The sequence below is a fragment of the Ipomoea nil genome, unplaced genomic scaffold (assembly GCF_001879475.1).
Source record: "Ipomoea nil cultivar Tokyo-kokei standard unplaced genomic scaffold, Asagao_1.1 scaffold0268, whole genome shotgun sequence".
Taxonomy (NCBI): Eukaryota; Viridiplantae; Streptophyta; class Magnoliopsida; order Solanales; family Convolvulaceae; genus Ipomoea; species Ipomoea nil.
Genome location: NW_017616696.1, coordinates 1,624,907 through 1,646,344, shown reverse-complemented (window position 1 = coordinate 1,646,344; position 21,438 = coordinate 1,624,907). Strand labels below are relative to the sequence as shown.

Below are 21,438 nucleotides of genomic sequence, written 5' to 3'. Positions count from 1 at the left end.
TCATCACTTGCCACATGGATAAGCCATAGACGTATAAACAGAGTTCCCAACTAGAAGCTTCTCTGGAACAATGGCTTCCTCTGCTACCACTTCTACTCTCACTCTCTCCTCTTCACTTCTTCACCAGGAACATAGTCCCTGCACCCACCCTCTCTCCTGCAAAGCTCCCCTCTTCTTCTCCCCCAACAAGACTTTCTCTTTCAACCCTCTCATCCTTCATTTCCGAGACAGAAAGCCCTCTCTTTTCAACTCCGCTGAAAATGGGCATTCCTCAAAATCAATCGCTGCGGCCGCCGCTGCTGTCGCCGCGGAAGCTGAGGTTTCTGAGGATGTGGAAGGGTTAGACGGGGAAGAGTCTGCCGCCGCCGCCGCCGTTTCAACCGCTCCCACGAAGCCCAAGAAAGGCAAGGCCGCGTTGCCTCTCAAGAGGGATAGAGTACGTCAATTTTCACATAAAGCTCTTATTTTTGTTTGTTTTGACATGAATTGCGGTTAGGTGAAATATGGGTTCTGATTAGTAGGGAGTTAGAATATGTTTATGGGATGAATTTACGGTTTTTTGATCAAATGATAAGGTTTTCCTTAGTATCTCTTTTTGATTCAGAAAAACCTTTTGTGCCATATCTTTCTTTGCAATCTCTTGTTTAGGATTTCTTAAATAGCTTGTATCACCAGTAGTGAAGCTTGTCTTTGTTCTGTGTTTCAACTTTCAAGGAATGGACGGTTATATAGAGGAATGCAATAATATGCCCAATTTCTTAGTTATAGGTTTTGGATGATCATTATCTATATGTATACTTCTTGGATCATGATTCTTTCATAAGGGGTTCAGAATCAAGAGAGCTCCTTTGTTTATGTACTTGGGGAGGGAGAGGGTTTTGAACTCTACATCCTTGTTTGTAGCTGAACTGTTCGCAGGTTTGGGAGTAATTCGTAAAAGAAAGAGGGATTTGGCATCTCGCAGGGCTAAGAGTAAAGTGAGGCCAATATTGAGATTATTGAATTGCCCTTTTATTTAACACCAATTTGACGGAATAACAAACGGATGACTAAATTGAGCAAAAACACCAAAATCTGGGACTGCATTAGGTCACCAAAGTCGTTTAGGACGAAATTGTGAAAAATCACTATAGTCGAGAACCATTTTGGGTATTAACTCAATATGGGCGTGGAATCGTGGATCTTTTTTATCTGTTCTTGACATTCTCAATCACTTTTGTAGTTTTCTCGAATTAGTATGTGAAACCATCCTGAGTTTCTCTGAACCTCAAAAGCGTTTTCTTTTTTCTTGTTTTCATGGTCATATTGGTTTGTAACAGACAAGGTCTAAGAGATTCTTGGAGATTCAGAAGTTGAGGGAGAATAAGAAAGAGTATGACTTGAAAACAGCTATATCACTGCTCAAGGAAACAGCACGCACAAAGTTTGTGGAAACAGCTGAAGCCCATTTTCGGTTAAATATTGACCCAAAATATAACGACCAACAGCTGAGGGCGACTGTGAGTTGAACCGCACCTTGGCTCAAATCCCTTCTGTTGTGACTTGCAAGATTAGTCGGTTCCAAGTATAATAATGGCTTTTCTATTTCAGGTAAATTTGCCCAAGGGAACGGGCCAGACTATTAAAGTGGCTGTACTTACCCAAGGTACTTCCGAGAGAATTTGCTCAATGCACTTTAGTGTTAACGGGGTTTTGTTGATCAATGGCTGTAATTGTTTGTTGGTATTTTGTTGGTATCAATATGCAACTAATATTCTGCAGGTGAGAAGTTCGATGAAGCAAAAAATGCTGGAGCTGATCTGGTTGGTGGAGAGGATTTGATCGAACAAATAAAAGGAGGATTCATGGATTTTGATAAACTAATTGCAACACCAGATATGATGCCTAAGGTGTTGTTCTCAATCGTTAGGGCAATTTCTTATTTTTATATTTAAGAGTAATTGTCCCTTAAGCTTTAATACTCGGCGCGGTTTTGGAAAACTTAATAATGGGATAATCTGAAGAAATAGTCATTTTAATTCAAGGATATGTTATATTGCTCACTTGAATAAACATAATTATTGCTCAACAACATTGTTTGCTTAATCCTCCACCCCACACTGCTCCAAATTTCATCAAAAGTGTTGTGCCTATTTTTGCCCCATTCTTAGGTTCTTAGTATCTGAGCTTCAATCGTATTTGCTCGTTTCTATGAATTATGCCAACGTTTTCTGGCTACTTGTGTTTTCTTCAGTCCTGATTTAGGCCCAGTGACTAAGCAACCAGCAGTTATACCATGGACCTGGTCCACCTTGCAAGGTGACTCATGTCCAAAATACACAATTTACATACTGAATGTTCGCAATTTGAATTGTGAACATTTAGTATGTAAAATTATGAACATTCAGTATGTAAATTGTGTATTTTTGGACCCAGGTCCACCTTGCAAGGTGGACCTGAGTCCACAGAATAATTTGCCCTAATCAACATGGATCTACCTTCTTTCACCAGTGTTTTTAGATTGTACTTATAGATTTCTATCACTTTGCATCAGGTTGCCAGTTTAGGAAGAATCTTGGGGCCTCGGGGACTCATGCCAAATCCAAAAGCGGGTACAGTTACAACAAATATACCTCAGGTATTTTTTCATTAGCTATTTTTGATTTATATATGTTGCATTTAAGAGATTTTGTGTTGAACCTCAATCCTGGAGTGCATAGTAAGTAATGAAGAGATAACACACTGAAACATGCAAGATCTTAAGAGTACGGGAATGAATCTTCACTGCTGGAAATTATGGAATTTCCGACCACCTGAAAGTGATCTTAAATCAAGTCGAAAGCAAAAAGTGGTTGGAAATAGTTTCCGGATACCAAAAGTGGTCGGAACAAAGCTTTCGACTTGATTTAAGATCACTTTTAAGTGGTCGGAAATTCCATAATTTCCAGCAGTGCTTGTTGCAGATCTTAGTGTTTGGACACGCTCAACAGATTTTCTTCTTGCTCTGCAGGCCATACAGGAATTTAAGAAGGGGAAAGTTGAATACCGTGCAGATAAAACCGGGATTGTCCACATACCATTTGGGAAAATAGGTTTCTCAGATGAAGATCTTCTTGAAAACTTCCTCGCAGTTGTGGTACGTTCGTTGTGTCTTCTTTTCTTCGATTTCCAAGTACTATTCGTTCTGGCATATTTGGACGGGACATTACCCGGTGCCATTTCTTTAACCTACAGAAATCAGTGGAAACAAACAAGCCATCCGGCGCAAAAGGAGTGTACTGGAAAACCGCTCACGTGTGTTCATCAATGGGGCCTTCCATTCGGTTAAATGTAAGGGAGATGCTCGATTTCAAGAGTTCGACAACTGCTTAGTTAACAATCACGTGTAAATTGTATCTTGTGCCATTGGAAACGCTCTGTTGGGCGCCTATATGAGCTTCTTACTTGGCAAAGAGGGTGCAATATGAGGAGGGAAAGGAAGGAATTTCTAAGTTCCCTTTTGTTTCCAGAAGCTTGGGTTTTTTGCCCTTCCTTGTATGTCTGCTGTGTTTAATGTCATCAAATTTAACTTACCATAACCTTTCTAGTTTCAGTTAAAGGCAACTTTTCTTTCCATGAAATTGGGATGTATCCATCCATATGTTCTTTATTCTGATTTCTGTCCATTTGTTCCCATGATTTATTCTGCTATGTTCAAGTATCCCTTATTGCAATCAACTTTTGGATTGAAGTAAAAATCATAAAGAAAGTAGAAGAAAAACAGAGAGAAAATGCATTTTCCAAACATCTGCTGATTCTTGATTTAATTTGTTTACGCATCTGGTCTTCTTCTGGGTCAACAAATAACTTTTGGGTTGTGAGATTGTCTCATGTATTTTTATTTGTGATAATGTGAGATGGGTCGATCTTAAGAAGGTCGGATCACTATGCAAATGTAATAGTGTAATACTTGTACTAGTAAATTTAATACTAAATCAAGAATACAATGTTTGTTACTTATAAAGAAAACATAATACTTTTAAGTACAAAAGTAACACTTTTATATTTTAATGTAAAGTATTAGTTTTTTCATCAAAAGTATTATATTTTCCATTATATGTAATGTTACACTTATAAAGGAAAATGCAATAGTTTTAATAAAAAATGTAGTATTTTTACATCAAAGCAGTAAATTTAAATATACTAGATTTCTGTATAATGTAACTAGTAAGTGTCATGTGTGTTGCATGGACTATTATTAATTTAACAAATTAGCAAATTACACTTTTGGTCCTATGACTATAGGGGGCGTGTTAATTTCGCTCCATGACTTTTAAAACTAATAATTTAGTCCTTTAACTATGCTTTTTTTAGCAGATTTGGTCCTTCCGGCCAAATCACCGGTGGAATTTGGCCGGAAAAATTTAAACTTTTCAAATTTTTTATTCATGAGGGCAAAATAGTCTTTTTACATAAACTACTTCTTTTTCGCGTTCATGAGCTACGGCTAACAGTTGCCTCTGCTTCCAAGAAAGAACAACTCCAAGAATCGAAACCCCAGGTTCAGAAGCAAGGTAAGATTTTTATCCTCAACTTTTTCTTCATGTCTACTGCGCATTTCTTGATTCATCTTCCCCAGATCGCACGGTATAAAGCTCTATAAGAGATCTATACTCACAGAAATATTCTTCTCCCTATTCTAGCCACAACCATCCTCCCAATTCCAGCCACGACAAAAACATAATTGTAGTATTGGTTGTGGTCCTGTGGATGATGATTTATTTATAGTGTTGAAGTATATGTAGATGTTCATATAAATATTGATTTTGAATTTTAAATTTATCTCCAATCAATTAATGTCAAAAACATAGCATAATTATTGCAATGTTAATTTTGAATTATGGATCAATAATTATTACTCAAATTAATTTTGTGAATTACTCAAATCTTTTTGCTTATTATTCAATTCACTTTGATTTTCTTTTCATCTCTATTTAATTATTTATGATGATTATGATTAGGGAAAATTTTTCCCTAATCATTTTGCTTTAATATATACAAAGATAGAGATTTTTCCCTAATCATTTTGCTTTAATATATATAGAGATAGAGATAGAGAAGAGAAGAGATAGAGATATAATACAGTATATAACTAGTATTTGTCCCGTGCGATGCACGGAAAATATGTTATAAAAATATGAGGTTTATTCATATATAAAAATATTGTTATTTAATAATTATGTGTCAATTGCTATGATAAAATTATGAACATAAATATATTTACAATTAAAATAAGAATTGATATTTAAGGTTGGTGATTACTACAAATCTTAAACTATATTAAAAATTTAGTACATAGTATTTAATATTACAAATTTTTAAGAACTTAGTAAACTACAATAGTAATTGAAGTACAATTTTCAGAGTCACCACGGATCAAAATTTTTAGACCTTTGAGATTTTTAACTCTAGATGTAACAACATACAATTGACCTTTTTTTTTTTTTTTTTTTTGAAAACAACATACAATTGACCTTTAAAGACCAAACAATTATTTATAAATATAAATGACTATAAATCATCATCACCATTTTCTAAATAATAATTTAGAAGATCCAAAAAAAATTAAAGAATACAATAATAATAAGGATAGAGATATTAATTTTAACAATAATTGCTCACCAAAATAATAATTGTAACAATAATTGCTCTCCAAACCATATGGCTATATTATAGTTAAGATATATAATATATGCAATATTTTATAAATTAATGATATAGAGATGTTATGTTAACTAATTTAATAAGAGTTAATACCCAAAATCGTCCTCGACTATAGTGATTTTTCTCAATTTCGTCCTAAACGACTTTGGTGACATAATATTGTCCCAGACTTTTGTGTTTCGCTCAATTTAGTCCTCCATTTGTTATTCCGTCAAATTGGTGTTAAATAAAGGGACAATTCAGTAATGTCAATATTGATCTCTCTTTATTTTCAACTTGTGAAGTGCGAAATTCCTCTTTCTTGTACGAATTACACTCAGAATTACTCCCGGACCTGCAAATCAAATTTTATATTCGCAGTTTTATGAGTAATTCTGGGAGTAATTCGTAAAAAAAAAAATGAATTTCGCAGTTCACATGTCTATGAGTAAAGAGATGCCAATATTAAAATTACTTAATTGTGTATTTATTTAACACCAAATGGACAGAATAACAAATGAGGGATTAAATTGAGCAAAAACACAAAAGTCTGGGACTAAATTGCGTGCGAAACACAAAAGTCTGGGACGATATTAGGTCACCAAAGTCGTTTAGGACGAAATTGAGAAAAATCACTATAGTCGAGGACGATTTTGAGTATTAACTCAATTTAATAATTATGTTGATGTTGATTTGATTTGTAATTAAAATTACATGAATTTAGAAATTAATGTGAGTACAATATATATATGCTTTCACACTTTGGAGCTAGGGAAAATTTGTTCCCTAATTATTTTGCTTTAATATATATAGAGAATAGAGAATAGAGAATAGAGATAGAGATAGAGATTGAGATAGAGATATTACAAATTCCAAGTTAATATACTACTTTTAAGTTAAAAAAAATCATCTTTAATTTATTACAAATTCATTTTCAATATGTTCATTATATTTTGACATATGTTTAATTTATTTTTAATGTATTGTATATATGTCAAAATAAAATTTTAATATAGGGTCATCTTGCAACGTGAAACGTGATCCATATGGTATAAGCTAGGATTGGCAATTGCTCTAAATTTCAAATAGTATTTAAGATTTTATTTTCCAATTATCTAATATATACCACTTAATGAAAATAGATTATTTTTTCAATTCATTTCAAAATGTTCATACTCGATCCCTTCTTGAACCAAACATGATATCTTTTTATTCATCTGCCTCACAGTCAATTAAAAGTGAAATTCTCATAAACTTCTTGTATTTTCTTTATGAATATAATGAACATATCCTCCCTTCTTTGTTTACTTTACAAAAAGATATGAAAACTAATGCAAGCGGAGAAAAGATTCTGGCGACTCCCCATTCTTAACAAAATAAAAAACACACACACACACATATATATATATATAGAGTAAGATTCAGGTGCGGCGGGTGTTTACGGTGCGGCGTCACCAATAGTTCAGCACATATACACCATCAACGTTAGAAAATACACAACAAAAAAACACACAAATTAAGTTTGCATCACAAAAAACACACTATTAGGTGTGAGTAAAAGCACCATACAATGGTCGAAAATACACCATGGGGAGTGGTGAGTTATATGATGTATTTTTTGAGTGTGTTGTGTATTTTTTCGTGTTTTTTTTTTTTTCATTTCACTGTGGTGTGTTTTTATTACACTATTGGTGCATGTTGTTAACACTGTTGGTGTATTTCTGGAATCGCGCCGCACCGTAAGCCTCTGCCGCATTTGAACTTTTTCATATATATATATATATATATATATATATATATATATATATATATATATATATATATATATATATATATATATATATATATATAGGGTCGCGATCTCGTGTGAATGGCCGCCTAGAAGCGAAATGCGAATCAACCAGCGCACGCCACGTGTCCTTTGGTGCATGTAAATGTTTATATATGCAACTAGTTTGTGCACCTAGGCAAGTAAAAAGTGTAAGTAAAATCACTTACATGTGCACTTACTTTCACCTACAATTGCATGTAATTTTGCCCTGTTAACATTCATTGATCGGGTGCACCTACTTTCACCTACAAGTGCACCTACTTCCACCTAGGTGCACATACTTATAACTATAGGTGCACCTAGGTATAACTATAGGTACCCCTAGATCTAGACACGTGACGCGCACTGGAGAGTTCGCAGTTCTCTCCTGGGGGCGCACCGTTCGCACATGATCGCGAGTGTATATATATATATATATATATATATATATATATATATATATATATATATATATATATATATATGGGAGTTCATGTGCGGCAGGGGATTTAGGTGCAGCGGTGCGGTCAATTTCAGGCCATTAGATTAGATAAATCCAATGAATCACATTCATCAAGGCTTCTCCGATATTTTCGTCTGCACTCTATGCGAACTGCAAGGCTAAAGTCGTTATTGGGCACCAAAAGAGGGCAAATCATAGTGTTGTGTGTTTTATGTTCGTTATTGGTGCATTATTAACCTTACTCTGGTGTATTTGTGGATTCGTGTTATACCAATATACACCATCCATGTTAGAAAAAGCACACCCAAAAAACATTCACAAATTAGGTACGCATCACCAGGACACACCATTAGGTATGAATAAAAGCACCACAAAGTGTTCGGAAATACACCATTGGGGTTATGAGTTATATGGTGTATTTTTTGGGTGTGTTGTGTTTTTTTTTTTTTTTTTTTTTTTTTTTTTTTTTTTTTTTTTTTTTTTTTTTTTGGTGTATTTGTGCATTTCATTGTTGTGCTTTTCCTAACACTATTGGTGTCTTTTGTTAACACTGTTGGTGTATTCTGTTAATCGACCGATATAAATGACCACTATAATTACCATAATACCCCCCACTTACCAAGACGCGCTTAAATCTTCAAATCTTCAGAAATTAGCCGCTGCCGTTAGATTAAGCAGAATGGACGATGTTGATATGGCCGCAACGCTGCACCTAAAGCCCCTACCGCATTTGAACTTTTTTCTATATATATATATATATATATATATATATATATATATATATATATATATATATATATATAATTGTCAATGAATTTATTAGTTCTTTTAATTTTTTATCAAAAAAAAAAAAAAAGCTTCAACATTAATTTAATATTTTCGCTGAGATAATTTAAAGACATAAGAATCACATACAATATAGATGAGGATACGATATATCTGAATAATCAATAATGAGTCTGTACAAGAGTATATATAGTAGTGAATAGTAAACCTATTACAAGACGAATACTAATAATAATAGGTAACGAATACTAATGATGATAGAGTCCTAATACTCCCCCTCAAGCACAACATTGAGCTTGCCACATAGAGTAGAGAAACGCGGACCAGGGAGAGCTTTAGTGAACACATCAGCCAGCTGATCCTTTGTGGAAATGAAGCTAACGTGCAACTCCTTCTTCGCCACTTTGTCACGAACAAAGTGGTAATCAATTTCCACATGCTTCGTACGAGCATGGAACACCGGGTTGGAACAGAGATAAGTCGCACCCAAATTATCACACCAAAGAGTGGGAGGAGCAGCCAATGACACTCCAAGCTCGTGCAACAGAGAAACCAACCAGGTGACCTCCGCAGACACATCAGCCAGAGCCTTGTATTCAGCCTCTGTAGACGAACGAGCAATCGTGCGTTGCTTCCGACAAGACCAGGAAATCAGATTGCCACCAAGAAAAACCGCAAAACCACTAGTAGACTTCCTGTCAGCTGGATCACCAGCCCAGTCCGAATCCGAAAAGGCATGAACCGCAACAGAGGAGGAAGGACAAATAAAAAGACCAAAGTGCAGAGTTCCTTTTACATACCGCAGAACACGCTTGAGCATAACCCAATGCTCAGTGGTTAGAGAGTGCATATGCTGACAGACCCGATTCACGGCAAAAGAGAGATCCGGACGAGTAACAGTAAGATACTGTAGAGCCCTAGCAAGACTGCGATACTGCGTGGGATCTGCATAGGGAACCACAGAATCAGAAGAAGGTCGGGACACAGGAACCGGAGTAGCCAACGGTTTACAGTCCACCATACCTGCACGGCTCAAAATATCTCGCATGTATCGCTGCTGAGAAAGAAACAAACCACCATCCTGGGAGACCGTCTCAATGCCAAGAAAAAAAGACGGAGCACCCATGTCACGAATCTTAAACTCCGAGGCTAAGTCAGTAAGAAGCCGAGTAACACACGAAGCATCAGACCCCATAACAAGGATATCATCAACATAGACAAGCAAATCTAAACAGACAGAGTCACGAGTATAGATGAATAAAGAAACATCAGTTTTGGAGGGTGAAAAACCAACCGACACCAAGAAAGCATGCAACCTATTGAACCACGCTCGAGGAGCCTGCTTAAGACCATAGAGTGACCTCTGTAACAAACACACATAATTCGGCCGTGACTGGTCTTCATAACCGGGCGGCTGTCTCATGTAAACTGTCTCTGCAAGATTACCATTTAGGAAGGCGTTGTGAACATCCAACTGCCGAATGACCCAACCGCGAGAAACGGTTAAAGAGAGAAGAAGCCGCACGGTGGTGGGTTTGACAACAGGACTGAAAGTCTCAAAAAAGTCCTGCCCAGCGACTTGATTGAAACCCTTTGCGACCAACCGAGCCTTGTGCCGCTCAATCGTGCCATCGGCCTTGCGCTTCGTTCTGAACACCCATTTGCACCCCACAACATTCATGCCAGGTGTGCGACTAAACAGACGCCAAGTGTGATTCTGGAGCAAGGCATTAAACTCAAGATCCATGGCCTCACGCTACTCCGGATACTGAAATGCCTGAGAATAACAAGCCGGTTCAGGAACAGTCATAAGAGCCACATGCTGCGTCGGTCCTTGAGAACGGGTTTCCATGACATGAGATCGAGGCTGAACAGGCTTCGCCGTATGGCGGCCTCGCTTGGGCGCAGTAGGAGCACCCGAGACCGCCCCTTCCGGAGCCGTGGCAGTCACGGTGCGAGAATCTGAACCAGCTGCGGCAGCCCCGGAATCCGCGTCCAACTCCGGATGAGGATCAGGTCCAGTGGGACAAACATCGGAGCCAACACCAACCCGAACGACACCAACACCCCATGGCTCAACCGGGCGAGAGCTAGAGACCTGAGAAGGCATAGAAGAAGCAAACGGATATACGGTCTCATCAAACCGTACATGACGACAAATGAATACCTTGTTAGTAGTAGGATCTAAACAACGATAGCCACGAAACGAAGACGAATAACCAAGAAACACACACGGGGATGACCGATACTGCAACTTGTTACAATTGTTCGGGCGCAACAGAGGATAACAGAGAGAGCCAAACACACGCAAGAAGGAATAAGAAGGATTAGAATGATGCAAACGATAATGAGGACTGACATTGTTTAGAACTCGAGTAGGCATTTTATTGATGAGAAAGATCGCAGTCTCAAAGGCATAATCCCAATATCGCTGTGGAACCTGAGTCAAGAGAGCCAGACCCGTTTCCACAACGTGACAATGCCGACGCTCAACTCTACTATTCTGCTCATGGGTATAGGCACAAGATTGCCTATGATTGATACCCAAAGAGACAAAAGTACGGTGCAATTGTTTATACTCTCCCCCTAAATCAGATTGTATAGAGACAATCTTACGACCATATGAACGCTCAACTAGTGACCGAAACTGCTCGAAGATAGCATACACATCAATTTTTAATCGCATAGGATAAAACCATACATAGCGTGTGTAGTCATCAACAAACAAAACAAAATAACGGAAACCATTGACAGAAAGAAAAGGCGATGGGCCCCAAATATCAGTATAAATAAGCTCTAAAACATGCGACGTAGTAGTATTAACACGAGGCAAGGGAAACCGAGATGATTTCCCAAGCATACAAGCACGACACAACACCGAACTATTACTAAAACTAGAATCAATGGAACACGAATTCAAAATCTGCCGCAAGACACGAGGATGAGGGTGACCCAACCGACCATGCCAAACGTCAGAGGAGACACGCGAAGCCACTAACGCAGCGGTACTCGAACGAGAAACAGGCCAAGAATAGAGACCCCCCGAAGCCTGCCCTTTATACAGAACTTCCCTGGTTGAACGATCCTTCACAAAGAAACAATCAGGGTGAAATTCAAGGAAGACATTATTATCACGGGCAAACCGTTGCACAGATAATAAAGACGCAGAAAGCCCAGGAACAAAAAGAACATCAAACAACCGAAACAGTGTTTTAGAAGAGGCTACCGAAGACGAACCAGTACCAACAATAGGTAAACACTTACCGTCACCAACACGAAGATGATCCGAACCGTTATAAGAGACCGTCGAGGACATCAAACACGGATCTGGGGTGGCATGGTTCGACGCACCAGTGTCGGGAAACCATTGCTGAGTGCTAACTGAAGCCGCATTGTCCACAGGATACGCAACATGCGCTCTCGGCCCCGGAGCTCCATCGTACCGGCGAAAGCACGAAGCGGCCGAATGGCCCTCGCCGGAGCAGATCTGGCACTGGACAGCCCCGACACCGCCACGACCACGGCCACGCCCTTTGCCGCGACCACGGCCGCGGTTGCCGCCTCCACGCTGCTGCCCGCCCGAACGGCCTCCACCTCGCTGAGCCGCCTTGGCGACCGGAGCAGCAGCAACATCACCAGCATCATCGGCACATATAAAAGCCTGCGAAACAAGAAAATCGGATAGCTCGGGCAGAGACACCGGAGCACCCCTTGTGAGCGACGCCACCAAAGGAAGATATTCAGACCGCAAGCCTCGAAATATATACATATTCTGATCCTCTAGCGTCACCGGACGGCCGACAAGCGCTAAATCCTCGATAAGCACCTGCGCACGGCCAAGATAATCCGGGATCGAAGCATCCCCCTGCCGCAATCCTTGCAACTCGCCCACCAACCGGAGGGCACGAGCCCGTGTAGTCGAACCAAGAACCTGTTCGATTGCCAACCACAAATGCCGAGAAGTGGACTTACCAATTGCGAGGTGCATCATCTCATCGGACAAGGATGAGATTAATAAGGAGAGCACGACCTTATCTTGACGGAGCCATGCACTCCGAGCAGCGGAAGACGAAGCCGACGAAGGCACGGTAGGAACGGCTCCCTCGGCAGGCGGTACGGCAAGCGCGGTGATCGGCGGACATACCGAAGTACCATCGACAAAACCCAACAACCCTTGGCCATCCAGGAACGGAAGAAGCTGAGTATGCCAAAACAAAAAATTGCGGGATGTCAACTTGATGGAGACGAAGTGATGCGCCAAAGAGAAAGACACCCCCGACTGCAGTGGTGCAACAAGCGCGGCCTCGGAAACGGTCCGTTCAGAACTACCAACAGAGCCGCCATCAGATCCGAGGTGCGCCATTAGAGAGAGGAGAGAGAAACCTGCTGATACCAGATGAGGATACGATATATCTGAATAATCAATAATGAGTCTGTACAAGAGTATATATAGTAGTGAATAGTAAACCTATTACAAGACGAATACTAATAATAATAGGTAACGAATACTAATGATGATAGAGTCCTAATGATATAAGCATAATCTTTTTAAGAACAAGTAACCTCTTTAGATGTTTTATTTTATGAATTTCATTGGTCAAAAATGATTCGTTCAAAAGAAAGATAGTTTTACGAAATTGGATGATTCTTTCAAATGAATAGGAGCCTTCCAACAAAACGGCAAACATGTTTCATGTTTCCCACTTAAGATATTCCGCTGGGATATTATCCCAAAATTATGAATGAGCAAGGATCTACCAAATCCACTTATCAGTCAAATTTATAAGTCTACTCCCATCCAATCGGAATATATCCACTTAAAGTGGATGGTTTATATGGATTTATTAACATTATTGAAGATCTAGAGGAAGAATTTAACTTGTAATTGTTTTTTAATCTTTAATTTTATATTTGATCTTCCTATTTTTATAATCAAAGTAAAGTGTTCATTTCAATTGCAATTTACTTGTTAGGATGCTAGAATGTTTTGATTGTAATTAGGAAGTGACTTGATGTATTGACTTGATTCTTGTTGGAAGTGGACTTTAATTTGTATAGACTTTTGTATGGTGATGGTCACATCACGCAATAGGTCTTGGAGGTGTGTTACAGTATAGCCTAATCCACTTACATTTCCCACCTTGCACCGAGAGGTAGAGCTAAGAAGAAGATATGGACTCTAAATGTTCGATGAAATGTCTCATGTAGTAAGGTTTCTATGAGAGTGATGCAATGTCTCATGTAGTAAGGTTTCTATGAGAGTAGAATTTTACTACTTGATAGGCCAAATAGACCACGAAAGTGTCTTGGTAATGGAAACATCTATCAATAATCATGATCAATGCATTACACTACTTCTTATACTTAGGGTCATTCTATTGCATCAACCTAAGAAACACCTAGTCCTACTCCCCACCATTCATTTACTTCTTTACATTTACGTGTTGCTTTTCTTTCTCTCATTACATTGATAATGCTCTTTGTTTTACGTCTTCGATGACCTAGCTTTCTGCGAGTCTTACGCACTTGTGCTTAGCTGTGCATTGTCCAATTCCCGTTCGCCATCCTTAGAGAACGACATCCTGGGGAAGTTTCATCTTCCTCACATCTTCATTTCAATCCCACGTATACTATGACTATCAACCATCTCCTTTTAGCTGTCGGAGTGAACAGTAATAAGGAAATCTTTCCACTGGCATACTCGATTATTGACTCCGAAAATGCAGCCAGCTGGACTTGATTTATGAGACTACTTGCAACACATGTCTTTCCCGATCATGAGTCGATATGCATCATTTCGGATAGGCATTTTAGAGTCGATGCGGCGTTTAGGGATTTGCCTATATTGCATAGCCCACGCGTCCACCGCCGATATTGTCTTAGATGCATTCACAATAATGTGATGACCAGGTACAAGAATAAGAGATTGAAAGCCTTAATTTGGGAAGCCGGTACTACAATCACACAAAGGGAGTTCTAGTGCAGAATGAAAAGCATCAAAATCTTTTAGTAATTCTCTTAAGGATTGTCATATGCTACCAGTGATTGCGATTGCGAGGCTCACACTTTTCATAAGATAAGAATAATGTTTGCCAACAGGCGAACAATAGGACAAAGGATGGAAGAAGCTGAGTTGCGTTGGCCAAAGAAAACTATTGAGGAGTTGGCCTGGCAAAACGAGAGCAATATGCGTACAATGCAACCATTGAAAAATATAATGATTCAATAGGATTGTACGGGGTTGCTGTAACACCCCCATTTCCTTTTGGTTATTAATGCTTCCTCTATAGTATTAATAAAGAAAATTTTGGTTATGGAAATATTAATATTAAATTGTAAATTTTTAAAATATTTTATTTGAACAATTTTGTTACTATAAATTTATACAATAATATGATCTATTTTTGAAAGCAAAACAGCATTGCAAGGATAAACAAAGTCTCTTGCACATGCAACTCAATTGGCTTTTGGATAGTAGATTGTTGACAATAACACAAGATTGAGCTCTTTCAAGGCCGGATTTTGGAATGTGCATGTTGTGCAATAGCACAGGGCCTCAAATTTTAGAGGGTCCAATATTTAATTTTTACCTAACTAGTTAAGACATTAAAATAAAATAAAATTACAATTAGTTTTAAAAGACTTTATGGAGAAGTGATAGAAATGTGTTGCTATAGTGTTTTATTTTAGAGGTTGAAGGTTCGAACCTTATTTGCTCCAACTTTGTGCACATTTTTCATTTTTTTTATTCTTTTGCCTTTTCTTTTTATTCTTTGCGTACAACATTATTATTATTATTATTATTATTATTATTATTATTATTATTATTATTATTATTAGAAAAAATTATGATATTAGTTTTAAAGATTGCACTTTTGATAGGACCTCATTTATTTATAAGAATGAGACACAAAAATCTAAGGGGGGTGTATTCAATCATGAGTTTTGTAGAGTTTTAAAGACTTTTATGAACTTTAAAAGTTTGGAGGTATTCAATTCAAACTTTTAGAGAGTCTTTGAAAGTCAGGCAGTATTCAATCAAGATTTTTAAAGAGTCTTTAAAAGTTGTGTGGTATTCGATTAAGACTTTTAAAGAGTCTTTAAAAGTCATGTGGTATTCAAAAAGTTATGAACTTTTGTAGACTTTTTAATTGTAAGACTTTTGTAGACTTTTCCTTCTCAAATATAAATAGTTGAAATCCAACCATCTATCTCAAGATTTCAAAATTTTCTTTCTAACAACTTTGAATGTTTTCTCTCTCTATTTAAACTCTATTTTTCTCCACTTTAAACTTTATAAACCTATTTAAATTCAATAAAATTATTTTTTTTCTTCATTATCCTACATTTTCCTCATACCTAAACTCTACCAAATTTTCTCTCTCTCTCTCTCTCTCTCTCTCTCTCTCTCTCTCTCTCTCTCTCTCTCCTACACTTTACCATCTTCATCTAAAAATTCGAAATAATATTATTTTTATTTCATTATTGCTTGTTTATATTGATTTTCATTATTTCTATAAATTTTTTATTCCTAACTTTCTCTAATTCTCCCTAAATACATGAACAAAGTAAAATTTTCATCCTCAAATTTTAGTATATGTTTCATAATATTCATACAAATACTTATATATTTTGATATTTATTCTTTTTATATTTATATTCGTAATATATATATATATATATATATATATATATATATATATATATATATATATATATATATATATATTTAACAACATGTTACTAAGAATAGCGAACTACTGTTCGCAATAACAATTTGGGGTTGCAAACAGTAGCACCTTGTTGTTATTTATAGTCTCAAATTGCTATTGCAAATAATATTTCTTTGCGTGATGTTTAGCAATAAAAGTATAATTATAATTATATATATATATATATATATATATATATATATATATATATATATATATATATATTAGATTCTTATTTATTTATTTATTTTTTGCAACTTGTAATTATATTTTTAAATACTTTATTTGATCAATTCTTTTATTATAAATTTTATTGTTCAATATTGTTATGAAGTTCTAATGAAATAATTTTTTGTTGATGTTTATTAATAATATATATATATATATATATATATATATATATATATATATATATATATATATATATATATATATAAAAGTAATTAGCATATAAGTCTCAACATACTATGAATAAAAATAATAATGTTGAGAATGCTGATGAGAGTGGAGAACTATATAATAAGAAAAAATTTATAATATATTATAAATGTTTTGTAAGAAAATTATAAATGATAAGAATCAAAATCATTGAAAGTTTGTAAGGGTGTATTTAATTTAGAATTTCAATGACTTTTGTAAACTTTTTAAAATAAAAAGTTAATAAAAGTCTATGAATGATTTTTATATAGACTTTTATTGAGTCTTATAAAGTTTTTAAAAGTTTTGAACGACTCTATGAAAGTGAATCGAAGTTTATTAAAATCTATCATTTTAAAAGTCTTTAAAACTCTACAAAAGTCATGATTGAATACACCCCCTAAAAATCGACCTTGAGCTCTTCCACTATTATATCGCGGAGAGGGAATCTCGCCTTTTGCAGGAGACCGATAAACAAAAAGCCAAATGATTAATGTCATTCCAAATTGAACTACTTTATGTCTTTATCACGTGTCAAATATTGTTAAATTGTTATATCAAAATGAATTCAAAACGTGTTTAACCCAAAAAATAAAAGATATATAGAATGGTTGTGGTAGCAGTGCAGCACGCACACCTGCAGGATCAGAAGTGGAGCCTTGAATTGCATCCAGTAATAAATTTCTTATCACTGCATATAGTTAAGCTGAAAGACCGGCCGGCGGCCATCGGAATTTGGAAGTGAAAATGAGCGGAGAGGGGAAAGCCGTATGCGTGACTGGTGGCTCCGGCTTCATAGCTTCTTGGCTCGTCAAGCTGTTGCTCCACCGCGGTTACACCGTCCACGCCACCGTTCTCAACCTCAGTCAGTCCCCCTCTCTCTTTCTCTACTTCTATTTAATTTAACTAGTATTTGTCCCGATGCATGAGAAATATGTTATAAAAATATACCCTATATGAGATTTATTCATATATAAAAATTTTGTTATTTAATAATTATGTGTGAATTGCTATGATAAAATTATGAACATAAATATATTTACAATTAAAATAAGAATTGATATTTAAGGTGGGTGATTACTATAAATCTTAAACTATATTAAAAATTTAGTACATAGTATTTAATATTATAAATTTTTAATAACTTAGTAAACTACAATAATAGTTGAATTACAATTTTCAGAGTCACCACGGATAAAAAATTTTAGACCTTTGAGATTTCTAACTCTAGATGTAACAACATACAATTGTCCTTTAAAGACCAAACAATTATTTATAAATATAAATGACTATTAATCATCATCACCATTTTCTAAATAATAATATAGAAGATCCAAAAAATTAAAGAATACAATAATAATAATAATAATAATAATAATAATAATAATAATAATAATAATAATAATAATAAGAATAAGGATAGAGATCATAATTGTAACAATAATTGCTCATCAAAATAATAATTGTAATAATAATTGCTCACCAAACTATATGGCTATATTATAGTTAAGATTTATTGACAATATGTTTAAGTTAAACATATATAAAGTGAAAATGGTAATTTTTACTCCTCACAAATATACAAATTATCAATGATGCTATATATTGTCCCTCCCCTAATAGGAAGATCGAAGGAGAAACATTGTTGTTGGTGGTGGAAGGAAAACAAACGAAGAAAGAAAAATAAAGGAAAAAATATGGTCTTTGAACAGAAAAAACGACGGGTTTTAACCACATTTACACTACTAATAATTTAAGGGAATGGCAATATATGTCACGTTTTAAAAATTGAAGGGTCAACACTTACACCACTAATAATTCAGGAATGACATTGATAATTGGCATATTAGCCTTGAGGGCATACCTACATATGAATAAATAAGAGTTGGATGGAAAGAAAATAAATTAAAGAAGAGTTGGATGGAAGGAAGAAGAGGCAACCATAATTTGCAGTTGGAAATCAGGGTTTTATTTTTTAAATGAATAAATAAGTCATGTGGTGAAGCGGCATGTTGGCATAGCTATGGTTCTCCCACCAAGGAGGTCATAAGGTCAAATCTCTATTCTATTTAGAGTTAAAAAATATTATTTTGTATAATGTACGTTTTGTTATGGTTCATAGTGGAAAAATTTTATTTTTGATTTATATTTACTATATGAACTTAGTCTCTAAATTATATGCATGATCATCTTTAACTCCTAAGTTATGCACGAAGTTGCAATTTTAGTTCCTCAATAACTGTTTAAAAAAAAAATATACAATTCCATGTTTCTTTGAATTTGGTAGCATCTTAAATGGATCTACCTATATATTATTATAATACTATTGCAGGAGATCCAAATCAGGTGTCACATCTTCTTGCATTTGATGGGTCAAATGAGAGGCTGCATTTGTTTGAAGCTGACTTACTTGAAGAAAAATCTTTTGATCCTGCAATGAAGGGTTGTGTTGGTGTTTTTCACACAGCATCACCTGTTACATTTTCACCATTGGCTACTAAGGTCAACCTTCAACCTAGTTTTTCTTATAATGTTATAGATCTGTCTTTCTGATCTTTGTGTTAATCTTTGTTGAAGGCCATCAAACCTCTATTTCCAAGTTTTTATCTCTATCCATTTTACTATGACCTGTTTGGTAACATAGTTAGCTTATCAGTCAATTTTGACTTATTTGACCACTATTAGTTGTTTGACTTGGTTAATTAAACAATCAATATGAGTGTTTGATTAATTAGCTTTTTGTAACAATTACAGACTACTTAATCAAACATTCATATTGGTTGTTTAACCAAGTCAGCAAATAGCTAATAGTGGTCAAACAATCAAAATTGACTGATAGACTAACTATTTTACAAAACACGGCCTTAATATACTTAATTTTTTTCTCATATTTTAGGCAGAACTAGTGGATCCTGCAGTAAAGGGGACACTAAATGTTCTTGGTTCATGTGTGAGAACACCTTCTATAAAAAGGGTAGTGGTAACATCCTCAACAGCTTCAATTTTGATCAAAGAAAATCCAGTACGTCCAGATGATGTGGTTGATGAGACTTGGTTTTCAGATAAAGAATTTGTAGAGGAAAACAAGGTGCACATGCATGTGTATATATGTTCAATATATAGTTAGAGTAATTAAAACAAAACACTTTTGTAGTAATTATTAATTAATGTGATGAGTTTTTAATCTTCATAGCAATGGTATATCTTGTCCAAAATCCTTGCTGAGGAAGTTGCATGGAAATATGCAAACGAGAAAGGGATTGACATGGTCACATTGCACCCTTGTTGGGTAATTGGCCCTATGTTACAACCGAGTCTTAGTTTAATTAATCAGTTGATTCTCGACCTTATAAAAGAAGGTAAATTTACTTCGCTCGGATCAATTTTAAGCATTATTATAATTAGCCTCGAATGGAAGTGATATGATGAATGTGATCATCTTACACAGGAGTGGAATTTTCACCAGCCGGAAACTATAGATTTATTGATGTTAGAGATGTTGCAAATGCTCATATACATGCATTTGAGCTACCTTCCGCAAGTGGAAGATATTGTTTGGTTGGAGTAACAGTACACTCTTCCAAGGCTTTGAAGATTATAGGCAAGCTTTACCCTTCTCTTGCCCTTCCTGACAAGTAAGCTAGGTTTTCATATTAATTAGGAGATTATATATATATATATATATATATATATATATATATATATATATATATATATATATATATATATATATATATATATATATATATCATGTTCTTAATTATGTAAGAAAAGGATAACTACAAATAACAAAAAACAAAATTATTGATTTTTTGTTTTATTATATTGGTGATAGATATAAAGAAGATTTGCTTATATCACCAAGCTACCAAGTATCACAAGAAAAGGCAAAGCAGTTGGGCATCACCTTGACCTCTTTGGAAGTGAGTCTTAGGGACACTGTTGAAAGTTTGAAAGAGAAAAACTTCCTCCACTTCTAAGAGCATTGGCCCAATGGAAATATTAAATCTTCAACTCAGCCTTCCCCATCCACTCAGCTTCTCTCTCCTTTAATTTATAGCAAACAAATCTGGACAATTTAAGGTGTTTGCACTGTAGCCTCCTTTCTGCTAGCTTAGGTTTTTTTTTTTTTTTTTTAAATAATAATTAATAATATATATGTTGTCTAATGGGAAAGAGGAGTAAGTGGCAGACAACTTCTATCCCCCTTTTATTCAAAAAAAATATGTTTAATATATAAATGGAAAAGTGCTTGTGGTGCTCATCAATACTAGTGACTCTTATACCATGTACAAGTCAAAAATTAAATGAAAAAGACTATATAGGTTTGTACCGAATACTAGGATGATAATAACACCATTGTACGGATACAAACTCAAACACTTCTCTATTCACTTTGTGATGGTACCGAATATAAGAGACAATGATTGATATATATATATATATATATATATATATATATATATATATATATATATATATATATGGTCCGTTTCAGATGTGAATCATTACTATTATGTGAACAAGAACATGTAAACCTCCACTCACTGTTAAGATGTGAGATTGGACGGCAGAAGTGGTGTAATGGT

At 35.5% G+C, this 21,438-nt stretch overlaps 3 protein-coding genes across 3 annotated transcripts; 2 read left to right on the top strand and 1 right to left on the bottom strand.

The window, feature by feature from the left end:
• LOC109147833 (50S ribosomal protein L1, chloroplastic-like) lies at nucleotides 1-3,628 on the top strand. Its single transcript, XM_019295492.1, has 7 exons — nucleotides 1-436; nucleotides 1,320-1,499; nucleotides 1,591-1,645; nucleotides 1,762-1,889; nucleotides 2,534-2,617; nucleotides 2,990-3,115; nucleotides 3,214-3,628. Exons 1-7 carry the CDS (start codon nucleotides 71-73, stop codon nucleotides 3,349-3,351), a joined length of 1,077 nt encoding a protein of 358 aa, XP_019151037.1. The 5' UTR covers nucleotides 1-70; the 3' UTR covers nucleotides 3,352-3,628.
• Nucleotides 3,629-9,097: 5,469 nt separating this feature from the next.
• Nucleotides 9,098-10,401, bottom strand: LOC109152409 (uncharacterized mitochondrial protein AtMg00810-like). Its single transcript, XM_019300082.1, has 2 exons — nucleotides 9,221-10,401; nucleotides 9,098-9,122 (listed from the first exon to the last, which is right to left on the bottom strand). Exons 1-2 carry the CDS (start codon nucleotides 10,399-10,401, stop codon nucleotides 9,098-9,100), a joined length of 1,206 nt encoding a protein of 401 aa, XP_019155627.1.
• Nucleotides 10,402-17,473: 7,072 nt separating this feature from the next.
• Nucleotides 17,474-21,043, top strand: LOC109147957 (cinnamoyl-CoA reductase 1-like). Its single transcript, XM_019295645.1, has 6 exons — nucleotides 17,474-17,714; nucleotides 19,182-19,351; nucleotides 19,746-19,937; nucleotides 20,043-20,208; nucleotides 20,298-20,484; nucleotides 20,685-21,043. Exons 1-6 carry the CDS (start codon nucleotides 17,597-17,599, stop codon nucleotides 20,827-20,829), a joined length of 978 nt encoding a protein of 325 aa, XP_019151190.1. The 5' UTR covers nucleotides 17,474-17,596; the 3' UTR covers nucleotides 20,830-21,043.
• Nucleotides 21,044-21,438: the final 395 nt, after the last annotated feature.